The sequence below is a fragment of the Aptenodytes patagonicus genome, chromosome 4 (genome assembly GCF_965638725.1).
Source record: "Aptenodytes patagonicus chromosome 4, bAptPat1.pri.cur, whole genome shotgun sequence".
In the NCBI taxonomy this organism is placed as follows: Eukaryota; Metazoa; Chordata; class Aves; order Sphenisciformes; family Spheniscidae; genus Aptenodytes; species Aptenodytes patagonicus.
This window is the reverse complement of record NC_134952.1, coordinates 50,226,370-50,251,877: the sequence shown is the minus strand read 5'-3', so window position 1 is coordinate 50,251,877 and position 25,508 is coordinate 50,226,370. Positions and strand designations below refer to the sequence as shown.

General features: G+C 39.7%; 1 protein-coding gene across 4 annotated transcripts in view; it reads left to right on the top strand.

Moving 5' to 3' along the window:
- TMEM131L (transmembrane 131 like) overlaps nucleotides 1-25,508 on the top strand; it is an 84,013-nt gene that overhangs the window by 40,953 nt on the left and 17,552 nt on the right. For 2 of the 4 annotated variants that reach the window (XM_076336659.1, XM_076336657.1), the window contains exons 8-23: nucleotides 5,760-5,837; nucleotides 7,760-7,913; nucleotides 10,187-10,245; nucleotides 10,613-10,721; nucleotides 11,689-11,794; nucleotides 12,448-12,601; nucleotides 13,261-13,431; nucleotides 13,733-13,802; nucleotides 15,802-15,919; nucleotides 17,243-17,381; nucleotides 18,391-18,500; nucleotides 20,159-20,231; nucleotides 22,375-22,517; nucleotides 23,175-23,317; nucleotides 23,643-23,829; nucleotides 24,847-25,032. In XM_076336659.1, coding sequence (XP_076192774.1) covers nucleotides 5,760-5,837; nucleotides 7,760-7,913; nucleotides 10,187-10,245; nucleotides 10,613-10,721; nucleotides 11,689-11,794; nucleotides 12,448-12,601; nucleotides 13,261-13,431; nucleotides 13,733-13,802; nucleotides 15,802-15,919; nucleotides 17,243-17,381; nucleotides 18,391-18,500; nucleotides 20,159-20,231; nucleotides 22,375-22,517; nucleotides 23,175-23,317; nucleotides 23,643-23,829; nucleotides 24,847-25,032 — 2,000 coding nt within the window. Of the gene's footprint in view, nucleotides 1-5,759; nucleotides 5,838-7,759; nucleotides 7,914-10,186; nucleotides 10,246-10,612; nucleotides 10,722-11,688; nucleotides 11,795-12,447; nucleotides 12,602-13,260; nucleotides 13,432-13,732; nucleotides 13,803-15,801; nucleotides 15,920-17,239; nucleotides 17,382-18,390; nucleotides 18,501-20,158; nucleotides 20,232-22,374; nucleotides 22,518-23,174; nucleotides 23,318-23,642; nucleotides 23,830-24,846; nucleotides 25,033-25,508 lie in introns of all 4 variants that reach the window. The other 2 variants (XM_076336658.1, XM_076336656.1) reach the window with 1 other exon arrangement.

Here is a 25,508-nt window from a genome sequence, read left to right as displayed (position 1 = left end):
GCTGCAGATACCAGCTTTGCTTACCTCAGCTTGACTAAGGCAGAGAGCTGTGGAGAATACAGCAAGGAGGATTTACAAGGCATAACTATTTCAGTTGAAAGAAGCTTTAACGATTTCTGTCGTTTGGTTGCAGTTGCAGGTATTTTCATAGTCTTCCAGGCCATACAGAACCTCTCAAGTGAATAACTAACTGGAAAAATTGATCTTTCAAATTTCCTTTTGTATTGTACACAGATTTAGTTTTTTCAAAAACATACTTAGAATATCTTAGCACATAACAGAATTTAATCTTTCATCTAAATGCAAGCTGCGTTGACTTCATGATGTCTTGTGTTCTACCTGAGAAAAATTCTCAGCTCAGATCGTATTTTTCAGTCTACTACGTATATGTTACGTCAATCTTACTCTACCCGAGGATAATGCACAATTTCCTTTTCTTCCTTTCTTTTCCTCTGTACCAGTCTCTTTCCTGTAATCACACCGGTGTGCTTGCTTGTGGGCATACACAGACAGACTCTTGAGAAGGAACCAAAAATCTTCAGGGTTTGTAATTTGGGGTGCTAGGGGTAGAACTGAGAAGGGTTTTTTGGATGCTGTTCATGACATGTGTCTCTGCATCTTCATGTCTAGCTCGATGGGTTGTTGTCAGATACTGTCTGAAGTTTGGATGCAGACTCTGCTGCTTCGCAGATCTGTCTGAATTCCTGAGTAGAGAAGTTTTGGGGAGCATTTGACATTTTCCTTACTCTTTAGTGAGGAACATTTTCCTGTGCTTTATTTCTCTAGAGTACAAGCTTGAGGTCATGTTTGGCAGTGCAGCATGGTACCACCTGGCACCAGTCTTGTCGCAGGATGTGAGTTGTGAGAGAGTGTTGACTCAGTTCTCCTAGCTCTGGGTGTAATTTTCCTGTGCCGGGCTATAACTGAGTAATTACTCTTCAGTTCACTGAATGTTACCTATTTGGACAGAAATGCTGCAGCAGTGGGACGGTCTCCTCAGCTGTTGAAGGTGGTAGGCAAGATCTAAATACTGAAGCGGAGCTTATGGTTCGAGTTTGGGTTCCTTTTAGAAAAATGTTGCTCTACAGATAGCTGTCCTCTCCAGAAGTGCCTCCTTCAATTCACCCTACTAATATTCTGATCCAGATCCCATAAAAATCGGTATGATTCTGTTTTGTCCAGTTTATATTTTAGGTTCAGAAGCTGTGGAAGGAAGAGAGGTCTATGAGGTTTGAGTGAGTGACTACACGTGTGCAAACTTAAGGATACATAACTATTAAACATACAATGGAGATTTGTAGTGAAAAAGCATTTAAAACAAACCAGTCATACTCACTTAACTGTGCACATTTGCTTTCCCCTGTTTATTTTTAACTGAAGTAGAATACCAGTGTAAGTTCAGGATAGCGTAAGCCTCATTTACACATCCCTTATCATCTTGGGATGAATGAGTTGTAACCTAGGGCGACAATGTCTAGTTTGATACGCTAAAGGTATCCTTACCTCTGAAGTCTACTGATGCTGCTTGGAAACCTGTGAGAAAGCTCACCAAGTGCTGCATGGTGTGTGTCTGGTTTTTGCCTCTGTTGTCTCCTGGTGGTTGTGTTTAAGCTGTCATTTAGTCCCATCATGTGCTTGGTAAAATGCCTTCTCAGAACTGCTGGAGGCATTGCTACCATTACCCCAAATACTTGTTCTTACTCCTTTGATGGTTGGAAACCTACACCTGATTTCCAATCTGAATTGCTTTGTGGCCGGTTTATGTTTGTTTGTTAAGATACGCATTTAGTTTATACAATGCCTCCTGCTTCTGAGGCTTATACCCAGAAGCATTTGTAGGTGGCATCGCATCTTCCAGCTTTCGCTTTGCCAAGCTGAACGGTCCATGCTCTGTAGTATCTTCTTCAGTGATGGGCTGTCCATTTCTTAACCAAATTGACAACCCCTTTCTGCAGCTTCTTCAGTTTGTAAAAATTTCTTTTGAAGGTGAATGGCCAGAATTGTACATAGGGATATGGATGAAATTTTGCCTCTACAGAGTTTTTATGTTGGAAATATGATATATCCCTAGGGATTATAGATGAAAGTTTACCTTTACAGTAGGAAATACATATTGGAAATACAATACGCGACAGGTTTGCATTTGCATTTTTGTGGAAAATGAACCTCCATTGATTTTTTGGTTTGTTTTTAGCCTTTAACAGGCAAAGATACACCAGCCTTTCTTTTTTCGCCATCATTCCCCCAGTTTTTTTTAGCAGAAACTCCTGTGATTAATAAGAAAAGAAAAAGAAAGACAAAGTTGCCTTTTCTACTGTTGAATTTCACCCTCTTTCTGTTACTCTTCTCAAAGTTCCAGCTTTTGAAGGGTTCAGGATTGGTGTGCTCTGGCTGTGGTCCTGGATCCCAGGATTTCTGGGCTCCTGGCTCACTCATCGGGAGGAAAGAAGCGCTGTGTCCAACGCTGTGGATTCATAGTATGTCCACGTGGCCATTCAGCAGTGGCTAGTTACCACTAAGCTGTAACAGATGGTGGAGCCCATATAGGTCATCTTTGTTTATCCAGCTTCTGGATGTAGTCTTTGCTCCAGTTGCCTGTTTTTTGGCATTGTTTAGTATTTGGATGGCACTAACAGGGCAGCTACATCACTACCTTGTTATGTTCAAAATGCTGTTCAAACACACTGGAAATGTCAATGGAGGAGTGACCTGCAGGGCAGAATGTCTTATCGTAGGAGACACAGGCATCATTTGCTGACTTCCCAGAGGAGTTCGAAGTTTATGAGCCAACGACATGGGAAATACTGCAAGTACTGGCAGGAACCCAAGACTCCTTAAGCTATGTTTTGTGCCAGTGGACAGAGGATCAGAGAAGCAAATGTGTGCAAGTGTGGTGCTTGGGCGTGGAGAAAGGAAGGTGGTAGGACAGTAGAGTTTTCTTGGTGTGCCATCCTGATAACTGCCTGCAAAAAACTGATGAAACTCTGCTGAATCATTATTACAGGGACAGCTTATTAACACCATTCAGGGTGGAAATAGCTTTTTACGCTCAGGGACTGTCCAGGACAGAAACTTTGAAGTACCAGCCTGCAGGAAGAAGGGGAGGCTTGTTCAGTGTTTGTTCTTTTTTAATTATACTGTGGCCAAACTCCAGGAAGTGGTTTGAACTCTACAGTCCTGATAATGATGCAAGAATATCTCTGTGAAAATCATGTATAGAGCCATGTCTGATTGACAGGGCACCTAAGGCACAATAAGGAAATCTTCCCCTAAAAGTGACCTCATGTCTGTGGTTGCTTGGTGGCTGTTGAGCTGGCCTGTGCCAGCCATCCTATTGATGCTCTGTTTCTCTTTTGATGGATGAATTATTTCCTAAGTAATTGCCTACTGTACTGTCCCCCAGCGAGAATCCTAGACCTTTGCCAGGAGAGCAGGGCTCCTTGCAGATCAGATGGTTCAGGTTTTTAGGGTTTTTTTGAGAGGCCTCTGTTTCTTTAAAATTTAAATGTAAGAACTTACCAAAACTGGTAGGAATTTCATTCGTGTGGCTACTATCAGACTTCTCTATTCAGTTCATATAGGGTTTGTGGGTGCTGAGGGTGTGTGTACATGCAAGTACGTATGCGTGCGTACCTAATACAAAATAGAGGCACCAGGTAATGAAGTGGCAGTGGTTGTGCTGCTTTGCAGTGCTCTTTCTAACTCTTCCCCTTGTGCCGTGCCTCTCCTTTTCAGTTCGCCTCTGGTGCAAACATACACTGCATAATTCAGCTCTCTGCTCTGATTCATAGGCAGTGATATTTACAGTGTAAATGGAGCACGTGCACCGCTGGGAGATGTGGACGTTGTCCTGGCTTTGTCTTCTTGGAAACTCTGCTTCTGACAGTGTTTTCTTCTCAAATACTTTATCTTCTCTTTATGGTTAACACAGCTGTCCTACCAGTGTTGTAAGATAGTAGACATGACAGTTATGCATCTGTTGCCTGCCTTAGATAAATGAAAACCCTTTTCCTTTTCTGAAGATAGCTTTACAAACAGAAATAAAAAATTCCCATAGAAAACAGATCAACAACAAATACACCCCAGTAACACCTTTTTCCCCTCTGTGCGTGTTACATTAGCAGCTTCAATTTTAAGGTGACAGCAGTTTCCCATGTAGACCTATGCCAGGTCAAGAAGTTAAAAAAAACAACGTGGGAAAAATATGATTTAGCTGATTTTTTTTTTTTTTAATAGGGGTGTGGGGTCTTAAACTACTTTAAACTACAATGGCATTGAATAAGGGCTAACAGCTCCTTATTTAGGACCATGAAAGTGGTAGTGTTCTCTCAAGAACTGCTGAGAAGGGAATTCTAAGCATCAAGGTTTATCTGACCAGAAAAGTGACCCCCAAAGTTGTTCTTTATATAATCTTACTGCCTCATTAAAACTCCACTATCAGTCATGGCCGTGAGAGGTTAGTAAGCGGTGCATGTTTTGGAATCAAATGTTGGGTTTTTTTCCTGCTCTCAAAATTTGATGAGGACAAAATCATTTGTAAAAAAGAAAGGAGGTGGCAGGGGTTCATGTCCCCGGAGAGCTGCGCTGGGGAACAGGGTTTGGGTCGCCGCTAACCACCTTTGCAGAGGTTACATCGCCCTCTTGTGTGAAGCCCCAGTCATTTTGGTATGAAATCCGGTTGAATCGGGAATGCAGAATGTATGTTGGCTTCCTTTTGGCTGTGCTTTTATAAAACTGGACCCCATGAAATGCCACGCGTGTGGTAAATCTACTCTCTGCTCAGATGCACCCTGCCCTCTTCTGCCTGTCCCAGGGAGATATGAAATAAGGTGTTGGATACTTTAAAAACTTTTCTTCACAGTTTCGCTTTTCAGCATCAAATTATGGAAATTCTTTAAAGTCAGTTGCATCGGCACCTTCAGAAACTTGAACCGCAGATACTCCACTCAGGTATTTAGTTCAGTATCACAAGAGAAACTGGGGGTGTTCCACATCAGTCTCAAAATCACCAGGTAATTTTGCTGTAATTAAGGCACTGATAGTGACAGATGTGCCATTCTGAATCTTTTTTGTTTGTTTAAATCTAGAATCACCATATACTGGCTGAGCAGTTTGTGCAAGTAATTTGGCAGTCCAGATTTCCAGATAGCTTTCATGAACTATGCTTGGCTTTGTCGGTGCTGTTGCCCTGTTAGATTTATGAGTGCTTTACAAGCTGGGACAATCAATGTCGTCTTGTCTTTTCTTTTCCCTTTCCAATCAATAAAAAGGCGAAACAAGCATTTTCTGTCTGTCCATTTTGGCATGAAGCCTACATATCAGACCATGTCCAAGAAGCATTATGTTCTTGGCCTAGCAACTGTATTTCAGTATCCAATCAGCAAAGAAAATATACAGAAAACAAGGAAAGAAGCTTTTCTACTATACAAAAAAAGGCTCTGTTGAATACAGTTTATTGACATGTGAAAGTTTATAAGGGTTGCTCATGTTGATGCTGTAGAAATATTTAATAATCATGTATAATAATAGTTTGATAAGTAAGTAGATATTGATGGAGTTCCTGAGAATTGGAGATGGATTGCTGGCCTACTGTACAGAGTAATTGTATTTATTTTTAAAAATTTCCTTACGTTGCTGTGTCATGCATATGCAGAAACAGTCCTATTATCTTTATAAATTGTGGTGTGTGAATCGGAATTATATGATAACATCTTTAGAAGCAATGTGCTTGATGTTTTCTTCACTTTTCTTTCTTACAGGCAGAAACTATGAATGCCAGTCTCTTACGTGTTCACCTTGAATGCAGTTTACCTAACGACGCGTATCAGCAAGTTAAGGTATGTTTTATTATCATTTTATATCTATTTAAGTCATCTTATTTTAATCCAAGTTTAAAGCTTGGATTAAAGTCATCTTATTTTAATCCAAGCTTCCCAGAGCTCTAGAAGTTTTAGGAACAATGCAGTTTCCAATGTCTCAGTTTAAAGGGGAATTGTGCTTTTAGCTATGCTTTTATAAAACTGTACCCTGTGGTATAAATTAAATGTCACGCACATCACACTGTGACCTTTAGGAGAGGGTGAGATGGAAAAAGACACCCAACTCCCCCCAAAAGAAACAGAAGCAACCCAACAGGCTAAGCGTTTTAATGTGTAGGTGTTGTATTACTTACATGGAGTACATAAGTGATTAGATTCCTGTGATTTCCATTCTCCAGAAACGTTTCACAACTTTCTGGTTCACAGACAAGAGATCAATGAGCTGAGAGGCTGAAGTCTGGGCTGTCTGGGCCGTGTGCTGAGGAGGCTTTGAAGGTGGCCTTGACATTGGGCAGAGCTTAGGAGGGGCGAGCTTGTTAGCAGAAAAGACCCCTCCAAAAGCTCTGAGCATTCAGGACAGTAGGTCTCCTCCTCCTACTGCCCAGGAGCAGTGCCATCCGAATCTCCTCTTCCCCTCTCTCCTCAAATGTCCTTACACAGTAAATGGGTGTTGTTTCACAGCCATGATGGTACTCGATGGGGTGTTTTATTGGATGAGATATATAGGCCCGTGCTGTGGTTTGCGGCACCTTTCTTTCATCAAGTGTGATGAGGCCCAGACTCCGTAGCTGTTTTTCTGTACATTACACTTCACAGTGATCCTGTGCTGTTTTACTCCCACGTTTGATTCTTGCATTGCATTGGTGAGTAAGGCTAGGCTTGAGGTGCACCTGCATGTAGTGCAGCTGCCCACTCTTTGATGCGAGCTTCCCAGGGGCGCACCGTCCCTGTGCTCCAGTCTCCGCAGCAGCCTCCTCTCCTGCTCCTGGCAGCCATTTCAAGTGCTGAGGGTTTCTTTGATGCTGTGTGAGCGGTGAACTGGCATCCCATTTCCAGAGATGCTTCCCCACTCCCACTGTACCTCCTTGCGGCACTTCAGATTAGCTGAAGGTGTTTTGCTGCCGCTTCACGAGAGCACTTCATGTGCCAGAGGTGGAGGTTTTCTTTTCCTCCTCCTCCTGAGCAAATTAGTCCTCTTGGTAGGGCAACAGAGCCTGAGTTTAGCGACCTTCATGGTGTGATGCAGGACAAACTTATGTTACTCACTGTTGAATGTCTAGTTTTGTTTTGCTTTGTTGGCTTTAATTTTTTGCGAAATGGTGTCTGTGTCTTTGTAGTTGCTAAGACTCAGCTGTCTTAACAGCAGCCACTACTTAGAGAAGGAAATAAGATCCTATTTGTATTTATCTGAAGTGTTCTAGCCAGACGACAGTGTTTTCTATTAAGAATTGTACATGTATGTTTGTTTTTTTAAAATTACTTCAGTGAGAAATGGAGACAAAAAACACAGGATTTGGAAAAATTAACTATAAACAGACCAGTGAACATGAACTGTCTTCCTACCATTAAGACACATGCATCAGTCTGTTTATGGCACATTTTATTGAAGGCAGAGGATTTAACAAAGGAAACTGTTTTGCAGTCCGTGAGGTGAGACTGACTAAGACAGTTTATAAATTTGCATTCTTTCAAGGTTCAGTGTCCTTTTTAGTTGTTTTTCGTCTTTGTTTTTGCTGTGCTGTCTGTACCTGCACTGTCTTTGGTTTCTGCTGAGATTTTAGCAGACGTCCTAATTACTCCTGTTTTGCCGCACTTTGGTGCTGGAAACCTTGTCTGTTAGATAATACCTTTGATTAACTTCTCAAGATACCTTACTGTAATGAATTTTTTCCGTTCCCTCCCCCACCACACACACACCGTATCCCCTTGTCTCGCTCCAGAGTTGCTGTTTTATGTCTGATGACCCAATGCTGCTAGAAATGAGCTTAACGGTAAGAATGGAAAATGCCCAACAAGATTCTGTGGAGCACAGACAATACTTACTGGAGAATCTTTTTGTAGTTTATGTAGCAATGGAAAAAACGAAGACCACGGGTAAGTCCTAAATATGACTGTTAATTGTAATAGAACTTGGTTTTATACATAAATTGTAATTTGATGTGCTAAATTGAATCAAATTCAGTGACAGCTAAATTTTGTGAGTAAGGGAAAACAAATCAGTTTAGTTAAACACAGCTTGTCAGCCACTTTGTTTAAGGCAGAGTTACTGTAATCGCAGTCCTCTTTATAAAGGTAATGATCGTAAAGTTGTAAACTACATCTGTTTCGTTCTTTAGTCCCCCATGCTTATGCATCTGCTTAAATAGTATGGAGAGATGTCACGGTCCTTTGATTTCTACAACTGCATTTCTGGTTTCCCATTAATTAAATTCACCATAATAGGACTATGAAGGCAGAATGGTTTGTACAGTACTGGGGATAGTGGCTGTTGTGGAAAGTAGGGTAATGAGGTAATACAGATGTGCGCACCTGAATTCCACAGGCAAAACAATCAACTCCTTGCAGTTTCTTTATGCTACATTTATTGGGTGAACAAATCCTCTAAATCCAGGGGATTTTAAATTATTTACAGAGCTTTGCAGTCTGTTTGAATAGCTTTTTTTTAGACATTTCTGCCAGTTTTACTTTCTGATTGAAGAAGGAGGAACTGCTTAAGAATCCAGATTAAAATAATACCTTTTAAGACACTAGTAAAAAAAGAACATGATCTTTTTGTCTTTTGAGAAGTTCCGTTCAAGATCTAGTCACAAAACAATACATGCTGTTTCCCCCATGCCTGTTCTGTGATGTGATGTTTACACAGAGCTGAAACTGAAATACCCCCCGTAAACCTAGTTTCCCTGCCGGTGAGATGCCAGTGCTTTGTTATGTTGAGTTTATACGTTTATTCTGATGCTGGTAGAGAATTGTTCACATCTGTCGTGTCAAGGGTGCTCACTGTTAACACTCTCGATTGTTAAAGTACTAGAAGTATGCTTTTAAGGCTGTTTTCTATTAAATATAATGCAATTATAAGTCCTCACTGTGTTAGAGGTTGGTCATGTAAGTCCTTTGGACTTGCTGTCGGTGGGAAGTTCCATGTCTTGCTTCATCAGTACCGGTGGTGGCTTTACCATATCAAACAGCAATGCTTGTTTGCCTTCCGTTTGTATAATTAAATGAGAGACGTGGTCTTGAGGGAAAGATCTAACAAAAGGGACTATGGTGCTGTGTTAGTCTTGGCGTATGGCACGTGTTAGCACCTAGAGTGGGACAGCAGGTAGGCAAGGTCTGCACAGGGGAACTAGCCAGCTGGAAAGGTTGAAGAGGAGTATGTGCTTTAAACAGCTGTGGGTATGTGGAGCATCTGCTCACTCAGAATCAACATCTTGAACGCTCTTTTGGAAGCTGGCACAGTCTTGCTTTCAAGCAGCTGAGCAAAGCACACTCAGTATTAGAAATTGTGCCTGGTGAAGTGGGAGAATGTCCTTTTATGTCAGCCTGCATATACTGATGTAATTCAAGTGTAAGCAAGGGCAAGAACTCAGGTCATATTCCTTCATGGAAGTGTGATGACAACCCTGGTATAATAGTCATCTCTTGTTCTGTCCTGCTGCTCTTCTTTTGGTCCTCTATACCTTCGTAGTGTCCTGTGGACGGGAACATAGCTTTGTCAGTGATGAAGGGTGGTTACCCAGTATAGCTGTACCACCTTATCGGTGGTATACCCATAGCCCTTATTGGTTATACCCATCTCCTGTTGCTCTAGTCAATAGGTTACTACCCTAGCAGGTGATAGGTTCATTCCTATTTTAAGCCCAGGAGGTGTTAAGCACCAAATCCAGCTTCGCATTGTCTCCTGAGAATGCTTGCTGTTCAAAGCAGGCAAGCCAGGATCTTGCGTAGCTGTGTGCGTATACAGAACAGCTTTTACTGGACTCTCTCTTGCTATTGATAGGTTGGCCCTTAGTCTTAGAAAGTTGCATCAGCGTTAGCCATACTTCTTTCCTTCAGCTGTGCCTCCTGTCTCCCTGCCTGTAGGAAAGGGAGGAGTTGTGCTCCATCTTGGATTTAGGAGATAATGAAGGAAGATTCCCTGTTGATGCTTGCCTTCATGTTTGTGGCCAAAAATCTTGTTGAGTGGATTTTTACTCCTTTATGAAACGATTGCCAGCTCAAGATGTGGATAGTTCCTCTTTTTTACAAGGGTAGCTGTTGCACAAAGATTTTTAAATTTTAATCGGGATTGCTTCTCATATGAGTATCTGACAAAGCAAAAGTGCTTCCATCCTTGGTGAACTTACCTCAGTGTTCATTCTTTTGGACAGGTGATTCCTCAGTAGATGTGTACGTCATGCATTCTGGGAACAGCCTTGTGCATATACAGGTAATCATGGGCTTCAGGAAGTCATATTTTAGGGTGTTGAATTTGATTGGGGAATTAATTAGCCCACTGACTTACTCTCTAATAGCAGATTGATTTTGCTGGTGGCAAATGCCATGCTTCTATATTTTTAAAATGTGCCCAAACATCTAATACATCTTTTAGATGACAAGTTGTAGTTCAGTGACGGATTTTTTTTTTAAGGCATAAGAGCTGTTAACTTGAATAAAAATCCATGGGTTGATTTAGAAGATGTGAGAAAAATGGCAGATACTGGCTTGCAAATTTGACAAGAAGATACACCAATACAGGAGCTGCAATAATAATGGTAGTACTGTTACAGGGATCATTGTGTCTTGTCTTCATGCAGGAAATATGGCAGTTGTCACAAAAAGACACATCACCTGTGGAGTTCGAGCCAGTACTGCTATCTTCATCATCTACTAACTTTACAAAAGTTGCTTCGATTTCTTGTAAAGGTACAGGATATGTATACTTATAGATAATATGATTAAACAGGATTTGATTATAAAAGGGTAGCTTTTTTCAGCAGATAGAGACCCTGAAAGATCTCAAAATCAACTTGTCTGGACTTTTTTGAGAAGGAGGATGAATTCTTTCTGCTAATTGTTTCCACCATTTTTGTGTATATATGCTTCCTCTTATGCCAGTCGAAGGCTCTAAGCTATACATATTTCAAAAAGGGGAAGAAAACATTTGCTAAAATGTTAGCTGATTTTACAATAAGCATAATTATTGAATATGCTTTTTCAACATCCTTTTATAATTTGTGGTTATTTTTCTGTTTCCAATATATTTTCTAAAAGGCTATTGTGCTTGGGTGGTCATTTTCTATGACATTTCTTGGCAGGATCATTGAAGAGGCTTGCCTGAGACCAGGCGTGTTTGTGGAAGAGCAAAGATTAACATTTAAGCATTCCTGACTCCAGCCTGTTTCCTATTCTGACCACTAGACTGCAGTGCATAGACTTTAAACATTTATGAAACAGGCTGCTTTCATAATGACATTGGGACTTGTTTTTCCTAGCAAAAAAGGACAAATAAGAAGAAAGAAGGGACTACATGTTAAGTGATTCTTTTTTTCGGAACAGTTTTTCATTTATTAAAAGGAGGCAGCGTGCACTGATAAGTAAGAATGCTGTGCCAGTGACACATGGTTAAAATTGGTCAGGTTGCTCTTCGCAGCCTTGTTGTACATGCGGTTTTTGAAAGTGTGTAACATTCATAAATTCTTCTTAAAGCAAGGTTTGGAACCTCTGAAAATTAGGACATAAGCAATTAGATGCTTTGCTCACCTGTGTGAGAATTGGACCAGCAAACGTTCCCCTTTGTAGTGTTCTTCCAAGTCCTCACATGAAGATCATTGTGGATGTGCTTTCGTTATGGCTGATGTTGTATTCTCCTGTATGTCTATTCTTTGCCCAGCTGCATCCTGTGACAGTGAAAGTCCTTACGCTGACAACAAGAGGAATAATCTATTGGAAGGCACTGCAACACTAAAAGCCTGTCTTTCCTGTCCTGTGATGGAAGGGTAGGTTGACAGTGGATTTTTGTTTGTTAATGGTCACTGATATTATGAGAAGAATATTGTACCCTACTTTAAGAGATGAGGTTAGCTTGCTTTGTCACTGAACGATTCCAAGGACAGTGAAGAGGCTTCTTCCTGTTGTTGCTGTGTCACTTGCCAAAACAGACCTGTGACATTTCAAGCAATAGTTCTGTATTTTATCCAGGGAGAATTTCAGGAGCCAGTAAAAAGATATGCCTTAGCAGCTCATATCATATAAACATTGCTTAGAGTCTGTGATAAAATTTCCACCATCCTTGTTAATCCTACGCAGAAGCAGGGTAGTTATAGGAAAAAATGTGAAGTCTTTTCTTCAGTCGTCTTTTGCCAATTTCATCCAAACTACCATATCACAAAGCAGTAGGCAATGTTGTGCTATAACATAGCAAGAGGGTAGAGTGATTACCTGCCTACCTCTTTTGCACTGTTCTTGTCAATTTTTACTTTGATATTATATGTAAGTATTCCAAAGGAAATAATTTTGTTCTTTCTCCTTAAAACCTTAAAAGAGCCTCATTATGCAAGAATACTACAATTATCTTCTCTTGTGTGGACCGCTTATGCGTGCTCAAGGACAATTGCAGATGTATTTATTTTTCTTCTGTATTTACTTACAGGTATTTTGACGTAGATCCTTCTGCAGCTTTGTTTCATATAGAACCACATCATAATACTTCAGGATTTTGGTCCATATGGTTTACAAACAATTTTGACTTCAGCATTGAACTGAATGAAGTTTTCATAGCCAGAGAAACGAAGAACATTTTAAAGGTAAGCTTTACTTCTGCTTCATGCAATGTTTTGTCCTTGATTTAAGTATACGGTCCTTTGACATACAAAATAGATTCTTTGAAGAACTCGGTGTTCTCAGAGCTGGTTGAAATCAGTTAAAAATAAAGGTATATGTATGCCTGTAACTGTTAGGTCCTGAAGAGCTTACTCTCTCAATAGGCATTATTCACTGTCCAGCTTGTTTTTGTATTGTTATATTAGCAACTGTTCTTTCATTTGAGTTGCATCTACAGATGCATCAAATTACAGACCGTTGCTCTGTTCTCAGAGCTGTTGCATGTGTTGTTTGTGCTCTATAGGATTCGGCATTTCTTCATAGGCTGTAATGGAAGTCTTCAGTACATAGATGAGCTTTGAAGTTTAGAAGGCGAAGCCAATAATTTACTCGTGCAATTGCTTGATTCAAACCAGACAAATCTGGTTTATGAATACGCACATGATGTAGGCATCTAATTGGCTCTTCGTATATTTAGATAGGAGATTTACATGTGTGCACTGTATGGATCAGTTATGGGCACATATGTGTGTGTAATAACAGCAAAAACACGAAAGAAGAGAAAGTTTACATTCTTCAAGGTACTGCTTGCACCAAAAATACTGTACCAATTTTAATTCAGTTGTTGTTTGATTCTTTCTAGATTCTGAACTTTGCCGAACCTTTGACTCTACCTCCAGGCTGCTGGAATGTATTTTCTTTGAAGCTCAGTGTGAAAGACACTGTAACAAATGTGCTTTCTAGCATTTGTTTGGCCACAAATGTGGGAGTAATGTTTGAAATACCTCTGCAGATATATTCGACTGTGTCCAAGGTATCGTATTCAGTTGTGTTGAATGATTATTATACACTACAAACCAAGCTGCAGCAGCCTCTTTCTTAGGTCAGAAATCTGTCTCTTAGTCCTGAAGGAAAAACTCAGTACCAGACCACTCTGTGAAACCATTCTGTAGCTTGAGAAGTTAAGCCCCCAGAGTTAAACAGCAGTGGAATTACAGTTCTCTAGGCAACCTTAATTCTCTTCTTTGACTCGTCCAAATTATGCACTGAGAAACTGGAATTTGTCCTGTTGTTTTGTCATATGGTCAGTTGTAGTTTTTGTTTTGTTTTTCCAGCAGGGAGATCTTCATTTTGAAGCCATTGCCCATTGTGATATTCAGTGTTACTTGGGAAAGTCTGATTCAGGTAGGCTTGTCTTAGTTTTTTTCAGGCATCTGATGGTAGTTTTATTGTAGAAAATCCATTTTATGTAGCAGGACTTCTAATGAGAATATTGAGATTGTTCATAGAAGTACGTAGTTTTATGTCTTTTAAAAACGTCCACTTTTCTGGGAGTATATCAGTGCCTTTGACTAACCTGTACTGAGTACACTGTGCAGTATTTCAGACCTCTAATGCCATAGCATGTGCTACGCTATTGTTCTGTCTTGCAATATTTTTTTGAACTTAATATTTAAGACTCTCCTAGAAGTTCTCATTGGTGGTGTACTGCTCCTTGCTTTCTTCATACACACGTTCTCCGGAGATGTCGAGGTAGAATGATAAAGCTGTCAGCTAGCTCAAAGTGATTAGAAAATGTGCAGAACCTGGGTCCAGATCCTTGGAAGTCTTTGATGAAAAACAAAAAACAAATGTTGACCAATATCCTGCCTTTAGCCAGAGTTAAATTTGAAGGCCTTCTCTTTATCTGTTTCTCACAGCAATAATTTCATAGATTTCTGCAAAAGATCATTTATCAGGCTTATAAATCAGCATCCTTAATGCTGTATCATGTGAAACAGAAAGAAGGGGTCTCATTCTTTCTGGAACTGAGGAATCTAACTCCAGATACTGTAATGCTGGGAGCTGGTTTAAGTACCTGGCTGGCATTTACCAAAATGCGGTGTTAGGTATTACATGGACATGATACTGCCTGAAGAATGTTGAGTCTGATGGAAGCTGATTCAGAATAGTGGTTTTTTTAATCTCCGCTCAGTAAGGAATTTCAGTAGGCAGCTGGGTACCATAGGCTTTAAATGCTTAAGTGAGTGCTCTCCTGAATGTGTTTTCAAGATGGTACTTTCCTAAAATGTACATTCGTATGAGGATATGAAGAAGGCAGTAGTAGCCAGTCAACTGTAAAAAGGAGAATTGAGGTGACGTATGGAAACACGTGGCTTGAAGAATTACTGATACATATGCACACTTGGCTACATATTTTAGAAGCAAGTGTTTGGTTTTTGGTTTTCTTTTTTTGTTTGTTTGTTTTTTAATCTATATAAAGGAATATTGCTGATACAAGTAAGTCCTCGTTGCTTACTTTCTTTCCATTCTAATAATACACGTAATCAGATCTTTATATGCAGGTATTCTGCCTTGTAATTTAGGATACTAGTACTTGTTAAATAGAGAAGTCTAATGCACAAGCCTGAAAATACTGACCTAAAGAACATATAGCTGGATTATTCCAGTCATCATCAATCTCAGCTGGTTACTTTAAACACTAAGGATTGTAAAATAAAGTACATGTACTTTCAAAATAAGCCATTTTTGTTTTCTTTCAAAAGAAATTTGCTTTCCTAACTCCTTTCTGCTATGTGAAAATGCTTGAACCAATATGAGTCTAACTTTTTAAAAGGCATTAATCTTTAGACTGATGTAAAGTCTTGCAATTTTATCTTAAGAAGAATTTGAGAAAATTATCAGCACCTTGAAAAGAGAAGCTAAAATGAAAACACCATTTCTGCCAAACTGTGGGATTTGTTTTGCTCCCTGCTGTGCTGTGATATTATAATTTTGTACCACTGTGTAGAGAATAGTATATGATCTTGATACTTTATTGGCATCAGTGGAGAGTTCTGTTTAAAGACTACTGATAACATAATGACTTTTCAATGGCATCCATTAGAAGTAGCAACAGTAAGAAAGAGCTTACTAGCGCATACAAAGCCTGTGCAATACCCATACTCTTGTTTGCATGTAGAATTACTGTGGTTTTGCAGATGTATTTCTTTAAGCAAATCAGATATGGACAATAATATATATACCCTCACATATGCTTGCTTTGAAGTGAAAAAAGTGGGTTGCCTTTTTTATTTTTGTGTCAGGACCCTTTGCAAATACTGATTACTCATGTTCAGAAGTAGATTGATGGAAGGAGCAAATGTTATCTCTGTAAAATATGAAAAATCTGTTATCGTTTTAGCAAATCTGCTTTGGCAGAAGAGTCTCTCTCTGGACCGTTCTGCCTGGGATGCGGATTCTGAGCTTGCAAGTGAACTTTATGAAAGATGGCAAAAAATAAGACGTGGGGAAGCCTGCAGGTCTGTACAGAATCTGTTGAGGTTCTTAATTCAAGCCAGTACAGTGTTGTAAGAAAGAATATTTCTGTTTTGAAGTATTCTTAATTAGAACGAACATTTTTGACCTTTCTGCACTTAAGGTAGTTATCTTGAAGCACCTGGAGTTTCAGAGCACCCTAGACACCCCCAGCTTCCATTTCAAGGCACTGCCAGCCTGTCGTAGTTTAACCTCAGCCAGCAACTGAACACCACACAGCTGCTCGCTTACTCTCCCCCCCGCCCCTGTGGGATGGGGGAGAGAATCAGAAGAGGAAAAGTGAGAAAACTTGTGGGTTGAGATAAGAACAGTTTAATAATTGAAATAAAGTAAAATAGTAATAATAATGATAAAAGAATACACAAAGCAAGTGATGCCCGATGCAATTGCTCACCACCCACCGACCAATGCCCCGCCAGTACCTGAGCAGCGGCCCCCCCGGCCGGCTTTCCCCAGTTTATGTACTGAGCATGACGTCACATGGTATGGAATGTCCCTTTGGCCAGTTTGGGTCAGCTGTCCTGGCTGTGCCCCCTCCCAGCTTCTTGGGCACCTCCAGCCTTCTCAGTCGGTAGAGCACGGGAAGCTGAGAAGTCCTTGACTAGCGTAAGCACTGCTTAGCAACAACTAAAACATCAGTGTGTGATCAACATTATTCTCCTCCTAAACCCAAACCACAGCACTGTACCAGCTACTAGGAAGAAAATTAACTCTGTCCCAGCTGAAACCAGGACACAGCCATAAGTAAACGTTTCAGATGCCTGCACTTTAGAATGTAAATAATGTTCTGTCTGTAATAACCCCACCACAGCTACCCAGCGTGAAAGCAGTCAAAGCATGTTTTACCAGATCATTTATGGAGTTGCACGAGTCCTTCATCAACAGGTCACATAGCAGTCTTTTCAGCATCAGGGTCTTTGAATAGCTTTTAAGGTTTTTAGGCACTGGTCTAATGGATACTGCGTACTGGAGACATTGGGAAGGAAACAGTCACTGTGACTGAGCAATTCTTACAGAGATGGTGCATCAGTGACATCAGCCCCTTTCCAGAATAAGGAGGTAGAGCTGTGAAAATCACAGTCGCGTTGCAGGTGGAAAAGTGGACACTGAAGGGATGCACATAAGTTACACTGACTCTGTACTACTAGGTTACAGGTTTATGGGCTTTATTTTGTGAAGAACATTTTCAAGGAAAGATTAGTTGACATAATTATAGGTCCTGGCAAATCATCTTTTTTTTTGTTCTCTGTTTGAAAGACAAAAGAAAATAAAATTAACAAAGCTTTCTGGTTTTGCCAATAAAGCAGGAGAAGTATTTTAGGATTGGCTCGCTTTATTCACCAGAAGAAGCCTGAAGAGGAGTCCTTTGCCTTTTTCTTGCCACGGTTGACTACAGAGCCTGGCCTTACGCTCAACTTCAGTGCCACAGCAGTTAAAAGTAGTATGGTGAGGACGGTGGTTGTTACGCTTTTTCTGAGTTGACGTATGTTTAGCTTGTTTAAATAACAAAGTCTGTGGTTAATATTTGGTGATGCTTAGCATTTTCATACTGCTTGTAAATCAGTGTTTTGAAGTCTAATTTAAGACCCCAGATTTGTATCCCTTTGGCTCTTTGATAAGTTCTCTAGCTACCTAGTTGTAATATTTTAACACAAGGATAGGAGTAAAGCAGTGTAGGTCTTAACTAACAATTGTTCGTGGTTGTTAAAGCTTTCCTTGCAGCATTGTATAAGTTACATGCTTGTGGTAAAATAATTGAACAAGGGACTAGGGGTAGGATGTACTGTCATTAACGGTGCGCATGTAGTTATGGGATGACCTTCCTCATGCCACTGCCTTGCGTAACAGAAGTGTGTAAAACATTTTTGTGAGATACAACACTTGAGAGATCAGCAGAGCTATGTGTCTTGCAACCACACTGACGGTTGTTTCTTTCTCGTTTGTCAGATTTAGGTCACTACTAACCTAGCCTGGGCCCGAACCAATCATATGGAGATAGTTTTCATACGCACATATTGTGAATTACCTTAATATTCCATTTGTGCCATTTAATTGTCAGTCATAGTAATGTGTATAACCTGCTTGCTCTCAGACTTCTGTAAGAAAGGGTGGCACCTCACTAACTTCACCTTCTTCTGTGGAAGAGCTTTGTTCATGTCTGCCTGCGTAAAACAAAATCCAAATGAAAGGGTTGTTTGGGGGGTGGGAGAGGTCTGTATTTTTGCACATGCGGTTCTTCATGCACTCTTAGCTGTTTTTGCAAGTGATGACATTGTGGTGACACGTCCTGCTGTTCCATGCAGTTTTGTGCACATATAATTATATTGCATTACGACAAAAGCCAGGTTGAAGAACCTTGAAAATGCAGATCATAGTACCAGTGCTGAATTATTTTACCTTCCAGTTATCAAGTATGTAGTTTTTAACTTTTTCTTTTCCCCTCCAAACTCTTTAGGTAAAATATTTCGTACTAAGAAACCCTTCATCCTTCCCAGTTATGTTGCAGCTTCTGCCTCTTTCTTACTACCCTGATCCCCAAGCTTCACTGAGTCTGCTCAACAAATGGTAATGAGAATAACTATCTCAGGATACTGTTTTCCCTTTTAAAAGACCTATTTGCCATGCCTTATGATTGTTGCTTATTGTTTGTTTTAATTTTTCAAAGTGTAACTTAGGTAGGGACAATGTTCTGACCCATTTTGGAAGATAGAATCATGTTCAGAGCAGCTCCCTGTATGACGCATGACTTTGTAATGTACCTGATCATTGATAAAACCAAATTGAGCGTGTTTTCAGCAAGTTTATGTCTACTAGCCATAAACTATAGTTGGTCATCTTTTAAGATCTGAAGCTTAGGCCAAGCTTGTGCAAGCTGCCCAGGTGAGGGGAGCAACTTGCAGAACTGGGGATGTGCATCTACCTGCAAGGCTGGTTTGGAAGTATACAGAGTCTGTAGACTGATCAGTGAGGAGGAAGGTAACTGATCCTTCCCACCAGAAAAAGTTTTCTTCTTAGCTTTTTCTTAGGTAAAAACCCTGGCTGAAGAAGAGGAAACAGGAGCCAGGAAGAAAAATTCAGGTCCACAACCAGGAACCCCACAGTAAATGTTTAGGGCCAGCTAAGCAAATGTTTCTACATTGTTTTGAACTTTCTGATTTAGAACTGAGAAGATTCAGAACTGAGAGAAATCTAGATAAGAGTTAGATGAACAGTATAAAGGGGCATGGTGAGGTGGGCTGAAGTTCAGCAAAGTAAGCCCCAGCTGTCACACTTAACTTTGAAAAACTTTGTAGTTGGTAGGACTATTTGCTTGGTTGTAACCAGTGGGACTACTCACGTGCTTAAGTGTACTCACTTGCTTACTTGGGGTCCAAATCCCTGTAATTGCTTCCTTAACCTCATTTCTTTACATACTTATGTGTATGTGCATATATATGTGTGTATATATATGCACATTAATAACTAAATCTGTTTGTATACTAAATAAAATTTCCACATAGACTCTTTCTAGTGGTTTGAAATTACACTTTCTCTGTATTTGCACACTTTCGTTTCTGCAGATCTAGGTTTTCCAGCAATCACATCCACTATTTGGTTCTTTTTAAGCTAATATCATAGAAAGTTGTGACAAGTGAATTTCCAGTTCAGTGGCTGGAGGTCCATTAGTCCTCTATAATCTAAATTTTACTTACTGGTTTTCTTATGTCTGTTTTTAATACCTTAATGTCAAATGCTTATTATTTGCTCTCAGGCAAATAATCAGCTGCTGTAAGTGAATTTGATTTGCAAAGTATGTGAAAGAAAATAGGAATTTGTCCCAACAAATCATGAGCAGAAAGAGGGATATTTGAGTAAATTATTGAGATTTGATAGTGATTATTTCTTAGCAGTTATGTGGGCAGGAAAAGCTGTGGGGCATTTGTATTTGTGTGGCTTAGAAATTATATTTCTTGATTGTGATCTTTTGCAATATTGTATGCTGAGAGATCTAAAATGCCCAGCCATCTGTCTGTTCTCCAAATGTGTAGAATCCACATAAAACTGATTTGCAGTGTATTCTGTTGAAATGCAGACCTGCAGTTCCACCGTATTTCACATCTGCCAAAATGTAATTGTAAAAGTATTCTTTGTTTAAGAATAGGTGCCAGCATGTAAAAATAAGTCAATGTAGTTCTGACAGACTAGGTTTGAAGTGCTTGATTTTTTTGTTTTTGTTTATTTAGGTTCGGCATAAATGTGCAAGCTATTAATTTCACAACCACTGAATTCAGGCTCATGGATGAATGTGCTCACAGGGTAAGATGGCTAATTTTGATAGAAGAAGTGGTCTGACACACTAGAAAAAGCTTTTTCTAGCTACACTACATCTGAGTTGTTACCAAGTGCTATTTAAAGCAATTTAATAATGTTTTCTTGATTCTCTGTCAGGCTTGTATCTTTGCAGTTATTTTTTTTTCAGAGTTTGAGTCTGTTTTGAAAACAACTATAGGGAGGGAGTGTGTGCATGTCTGCATGCGTGCGTGTACGTGTTGAAGAGGCCACCGTTACCATTCTGTCTTGGGACTTACGTTTAGCCCCAGGTTGACCATGAAGTGTCAGGCTTTTGAGTCGGTGATGTCAGAAGCTAGCTGATAATCTTTTAAGTAGAGGGACATACTGTCTGATAGTTCAAGGGAGGAAAAGGCTGGATTTCTACACTTCACCTCAGTCTCATTGCAGCTCCCGGATTCGGGTTGGAATGTCATGGCGCTCTCTGGTTCCCATTGCCTCAGTTTTAACACAAGTGTGATAACACTTGACTGTCACACCAGTGCTGAGCTATGAGGTGTTGTGTCATGGATGACAGAAACAGAGAAGATGGCGTATCAGGGATGCTGGCGTATTCTGATGACCAGAGTACTGTCCAGGGTACCTGGAGAATTTCTTCTTAGACTTCCAGTTTGCACATATTTTCCTTGCTGTTTGGGCATGCTGCAGCCCCACCTTGAATGTCCTATGTAGATACCTGTTTCTGCACACATGCTTTAAGACCTTAATGAAAGATTAGTACCTTATAAAAACAAAAGACTGTTTGCTACACTAGTCAAAGCTGACCTTTCCTTTCTGGCCACAGTTGTAAAAGTTGTTGTAAAAGAGAGGACACAGCAGTTCATAAATCCTAGCCTGTAGGCACACACTGAAAAACAGAAGGTAGTTCCGCGAGTACGTGGATAGGACTGAGTTTCCACGGAGTCCTGTACACCATACTTGTGACCAAATGGAAAAATAACAGTAGATCTTTACACCAGTGTGTGTAATACCTGTTTTTCATTAGAGACTTGGAAGAGCTGGGAGGAACATGTACGATTAGATAGGTATTCAGCACGTATGAGACGGATCTTGGCGTATTAACCAAATCACTAGTTGCTAATACTTAGTTTTAAATTTATCATCATTTCCCTAGTCACCTTATATACATGTGTAACGAATTGTTGGGCTCACATTTGAGTGCATACGTATCTTTCTTTGTAGGGAGTGACAGGGTGAAGTTTGCAAATGCCATACGTGGTTTGCTTTTAATAAATATTGACTGTTGAATGCAGGTTCTGAAACTTTTTTCTATGTTCCTTTTTCATAAAACAGACTAAGAATAAAAACATTTTGGACTGGAAAAGATCAGAAAAGCCATTAGTACAACAGCCGTGAATTGAAAAACAACCAAGCAAGAACATATTTTGTAATGTTTATGGTTGTTTTGACTGCTATAGGTGCCTGATCACCCTTTTCTAAGAGGAGGCCCCCCCAGTTCTGGAATAGAAAGTTTTAGGGCTGTTTTCATTTTTTAAATGGGAAAACGAATAAACAGCAGTATCCATCCATTCCTCCCCGCCCCCCCCCCCCAAAAAAAAAAAAAAAAATATTACATTACTTCCAGACTCCATGAACTTCTGGTAGTTCTGGTCTTCAATTAATATGGTAGGGAGTTCACTTTGGCTTCTTTCCAGTGACTCAAATGATCAACATATTTGCCAACAGTCCCTTTCTCACTTACATCAAGTTGCAAGTCTTACGCTGAGGGTATAATGGTTGCCACATTTCCCTGTGCAATCAGTATACTGTCAGTTCTCGTCGTGTTCTGAAGCGTTTCAGGATTCCTCGAATATGAAAGACACTATAGTTTCTTTTCCATCTGAGCAAATAAAAGCTGTTTTTAAAAATGAAGTAATACATTCCTTATAATAATAAGTGCATTAATATGAACTTTTGCTCAAATAAACAATCTTATCTGATGTTTTATGTTGTCAGATTGAAAGACTTTAGTATAACAAGTTAGTTAGCAGTTATTGCACCTTGCCAAAAATATCTTATGTGGTGCTAAGTAAAGACGTAGTGCTTTCTTCATTGAGATCTTTAAACACACATATTTTCTGTGAATAAGAAGTGCATTTTTGTTTAACAGAATGCACATCAAGAGGCTCTCATCAACAAGAAATGCAGTTCTGAGCTGCTTCAATTAAGTTTACAGCCACTGGAAACCAGAAAAGTTGGTGTAATTTTTACACCGGTTGACTACAAAAGAGTAGCTTCCCTTATTTTAATCAGGTAAGCCTGGTTTCAGTTGTGAGAGAGAATCAAACAACTCAATGTAAAAGTGAATTTGCCAGATCTTGGAGCAAAGACAAATGGTCAAAATTTGAAAGTCAGAATACCTCCAGTTTAATAAAAATTGCTTAAAGGGTCTTTGTGCTTTATGTCTAGGTCATGAAAAAATAGAACTTTAATTGAGCCTATCTTTTTTTCCTTGATATGTGATCAGTGGGTTATAAAATGCATATGAATGTACCGAGGCAATTTTGAATTAACAGAGCAGCACATTGGGTGGCTTTGCTATTTTCAACTTAACTCCATAATGATAGGATTTAAGTATACAGTGAGTCTAATTTGCAGCCACACATTGGTTATCTCTGGAGGAAGAGAGAGTTCATGGAGGAAGCAACCATTTTTACCAGGTGGCACTGTTGTTATCTGGTGGCAGTGATCACAAAGCTTGTTCCTTCATTGTGTGAAATTCACTGGTGACTGGTTCCGGTGTCATCCTGCCTATTTAGGGGAAACCTATCTAGGTGATTCTGTTATATATCAGTGATTCTGTTACTGAAACGCTGTTGTCTTGGATTGGCACCTAGATAGCAAAGCCATGATGTTGCAAACTTCATTTGTGTTTTAGTGGCTGATTGCTTGATTTTTATATTATGGCAGAAACAACTTGACTGTTCTGGACGTGGTCAATGTAGAAGGCTTTGGAGCCAAAGAATTGCTTAAAGTAGGGGGAAGACTACCTGGTGCAGGAGGATCTCTTCGATTCAAGGTGCCAGAAGCTACACTAATGGACTGCAGAAGACGTGAGTAAGAAGAAACGGGTGTCTCATATCTGGCTGCGTTACTCCATAGTGGTACTGATATGGTACAGTAATGTTAAATAAACAGAACATTGAAATAGAAAAAGCTGAAGAGCTTGGTCATGGGAGGTGTAGATGCTGTTTTCTTAAAACACTGGCTGAGGATAGTTACAAATTCTGGAAATACACTGCTGCAAAACAGTCTATATTAAAATGTTGTTCACTTTTAAATTTTCAATTAGATTGAAAGCAAAAATAGCAATTTATTTATAAACATAAAATAATTTTTAAGCACTGTAAAATAATTTTTTTTTTTTTCTCCTTTAAGAACTGAAAGACAGCAAGCAGATTCTATCCATTACGAAGAACTTCAAAGTTGAGAATATTGGGCCTATTCCTATAACAATTTCGTCAATGAAAATCAATGGTTACAATTGCCAAGGATATGGATTTGAAGTGTTAGACTGCCAGGAATTTTTCCTGGCTCAGAACTCATCACGAGAGATCAGCATTGTGTAAGCACTGACAAATTTGATGACAAATTAACTTAAGTGGAAATTTGAAATAATTAATTTCAGTAACAGACACTCCAATAACACACCTGCACACAAAATTTGGTGAGCTTTGAATATAAATTTGATAAGCATTTCCCCTTTTCAGTAAGGGTAGTACTAACAAATTGATAATATAATAATGTTTCTTTATAAGACTCCATCATTTTTAAAAAGCAGCATACATGCTTTTATCAGTGCGTTATGAAGTAATACATTAAAGCAAAAGAATTGTCACAAACGGGTAAGAAATGCTTTTTTTTTTTCATTGTTTTTCTCTAGTTTGTTCCAAGTAGCCTGACCACAATCTAGTCATGTTTTCCTAACATTGCACATAGTTGGTCTAAACCAGATTCTTTTAAAATCCTGTTGAGTGCAAGTCATGAGTTAAACATAAGTAGAGTTAGTATTACTGTATTACAGTAACTGCTGTTTTGTATACAGCGAGTATCGCCTCTACTGTTCGGAAAGGCAAGTCATACCTTCTAGCGGTACCCATGGCAGTCAAATAGAAAAATGGTATGGTTCAGGGAAGTAAGTGGAAGAAGAGACATCTGATGTTTTCTTCTGCTTTCCCTATCTTTCCAGCCTTGTTCTAGACTTACCCTAGTACCTGGCCCTTTCCGACGTAATGCTGCCTGTACGCTTGACAACTGTGCTTTTGGTAAAGAGTGTTTTGGTTAACATGAGTTGATCATGTGCACCTCCTTGAGAAGAAGTCACAGTGTTAAGAGTATTGTGAAGAGTCACAATAAAACCACAGATTTTACCGCTTGAAGATGACCTCAGTGTCTTACCTCTGCTAGGTGCTGATGCCATCTGCATAGTATAAGCAGACAGTGATCACTTATTTCATTGTCTTTTTTTCATATTATTAAATCAGAAGTTATTTTGTATTTTTTGGTATCAGCATAACTTCAGAAAATGAAATTTGGCCATACAATGGAAAAATAACACCAGCTCCATCTACTTTCCTGACAGATTCACTCCTGACTTTACATCTTCGTGGGTAATCCGGGAGCTTACGCTGGTGACTGCTGCTGATTTGGAGTTCCACTTCACGCTCAACGTGACTCTTCCTCACCATCTGTTACCGCTGTGTGCAGATGTGGTGCCAGGACCCAGCTGGGAAGAGTCTTTCTGGAGGCTCACTGTCCTCTTCGTAAGGTAATGCTTTCAGTGCCCCTGCACCAGTTTGAAAGGGACCTGCCAGTGAAAGATCAGCAAGCACTTTTGGCTTGTGTTAGATTTTTAGTGGTGATAGGGCCTAAATCTCTACTGCATTTATCTCCCGAGAGTCCTGCCATCTGGCTGTGACAGCTTAGGTGTGATGCAGTAGCTGGTAATGGAGTTGTCAAGCATTTCTTGCTGCTCTTCCTGATAAACTTCCATGTTAAGGCTGCAGAGAAAAAGGGCTAGGATACCCCCACAGGAATACTCAGTGGACACTCCCCTTGCTAGAAGACTTACTCCCCCCACAGTAGTGGTGTACATGTGACATGTTAGTATCTGAATGTCATAAATGGAATCAAGCGGACTGGTAGATTATCTTTAGGTATTTGTGGAAAATTAACATGAATTTTATTTATAAAGTTTCAGACAACCAAGTGAGGACCTGCTTTTCCTTCTGATGCTTTTCTCCT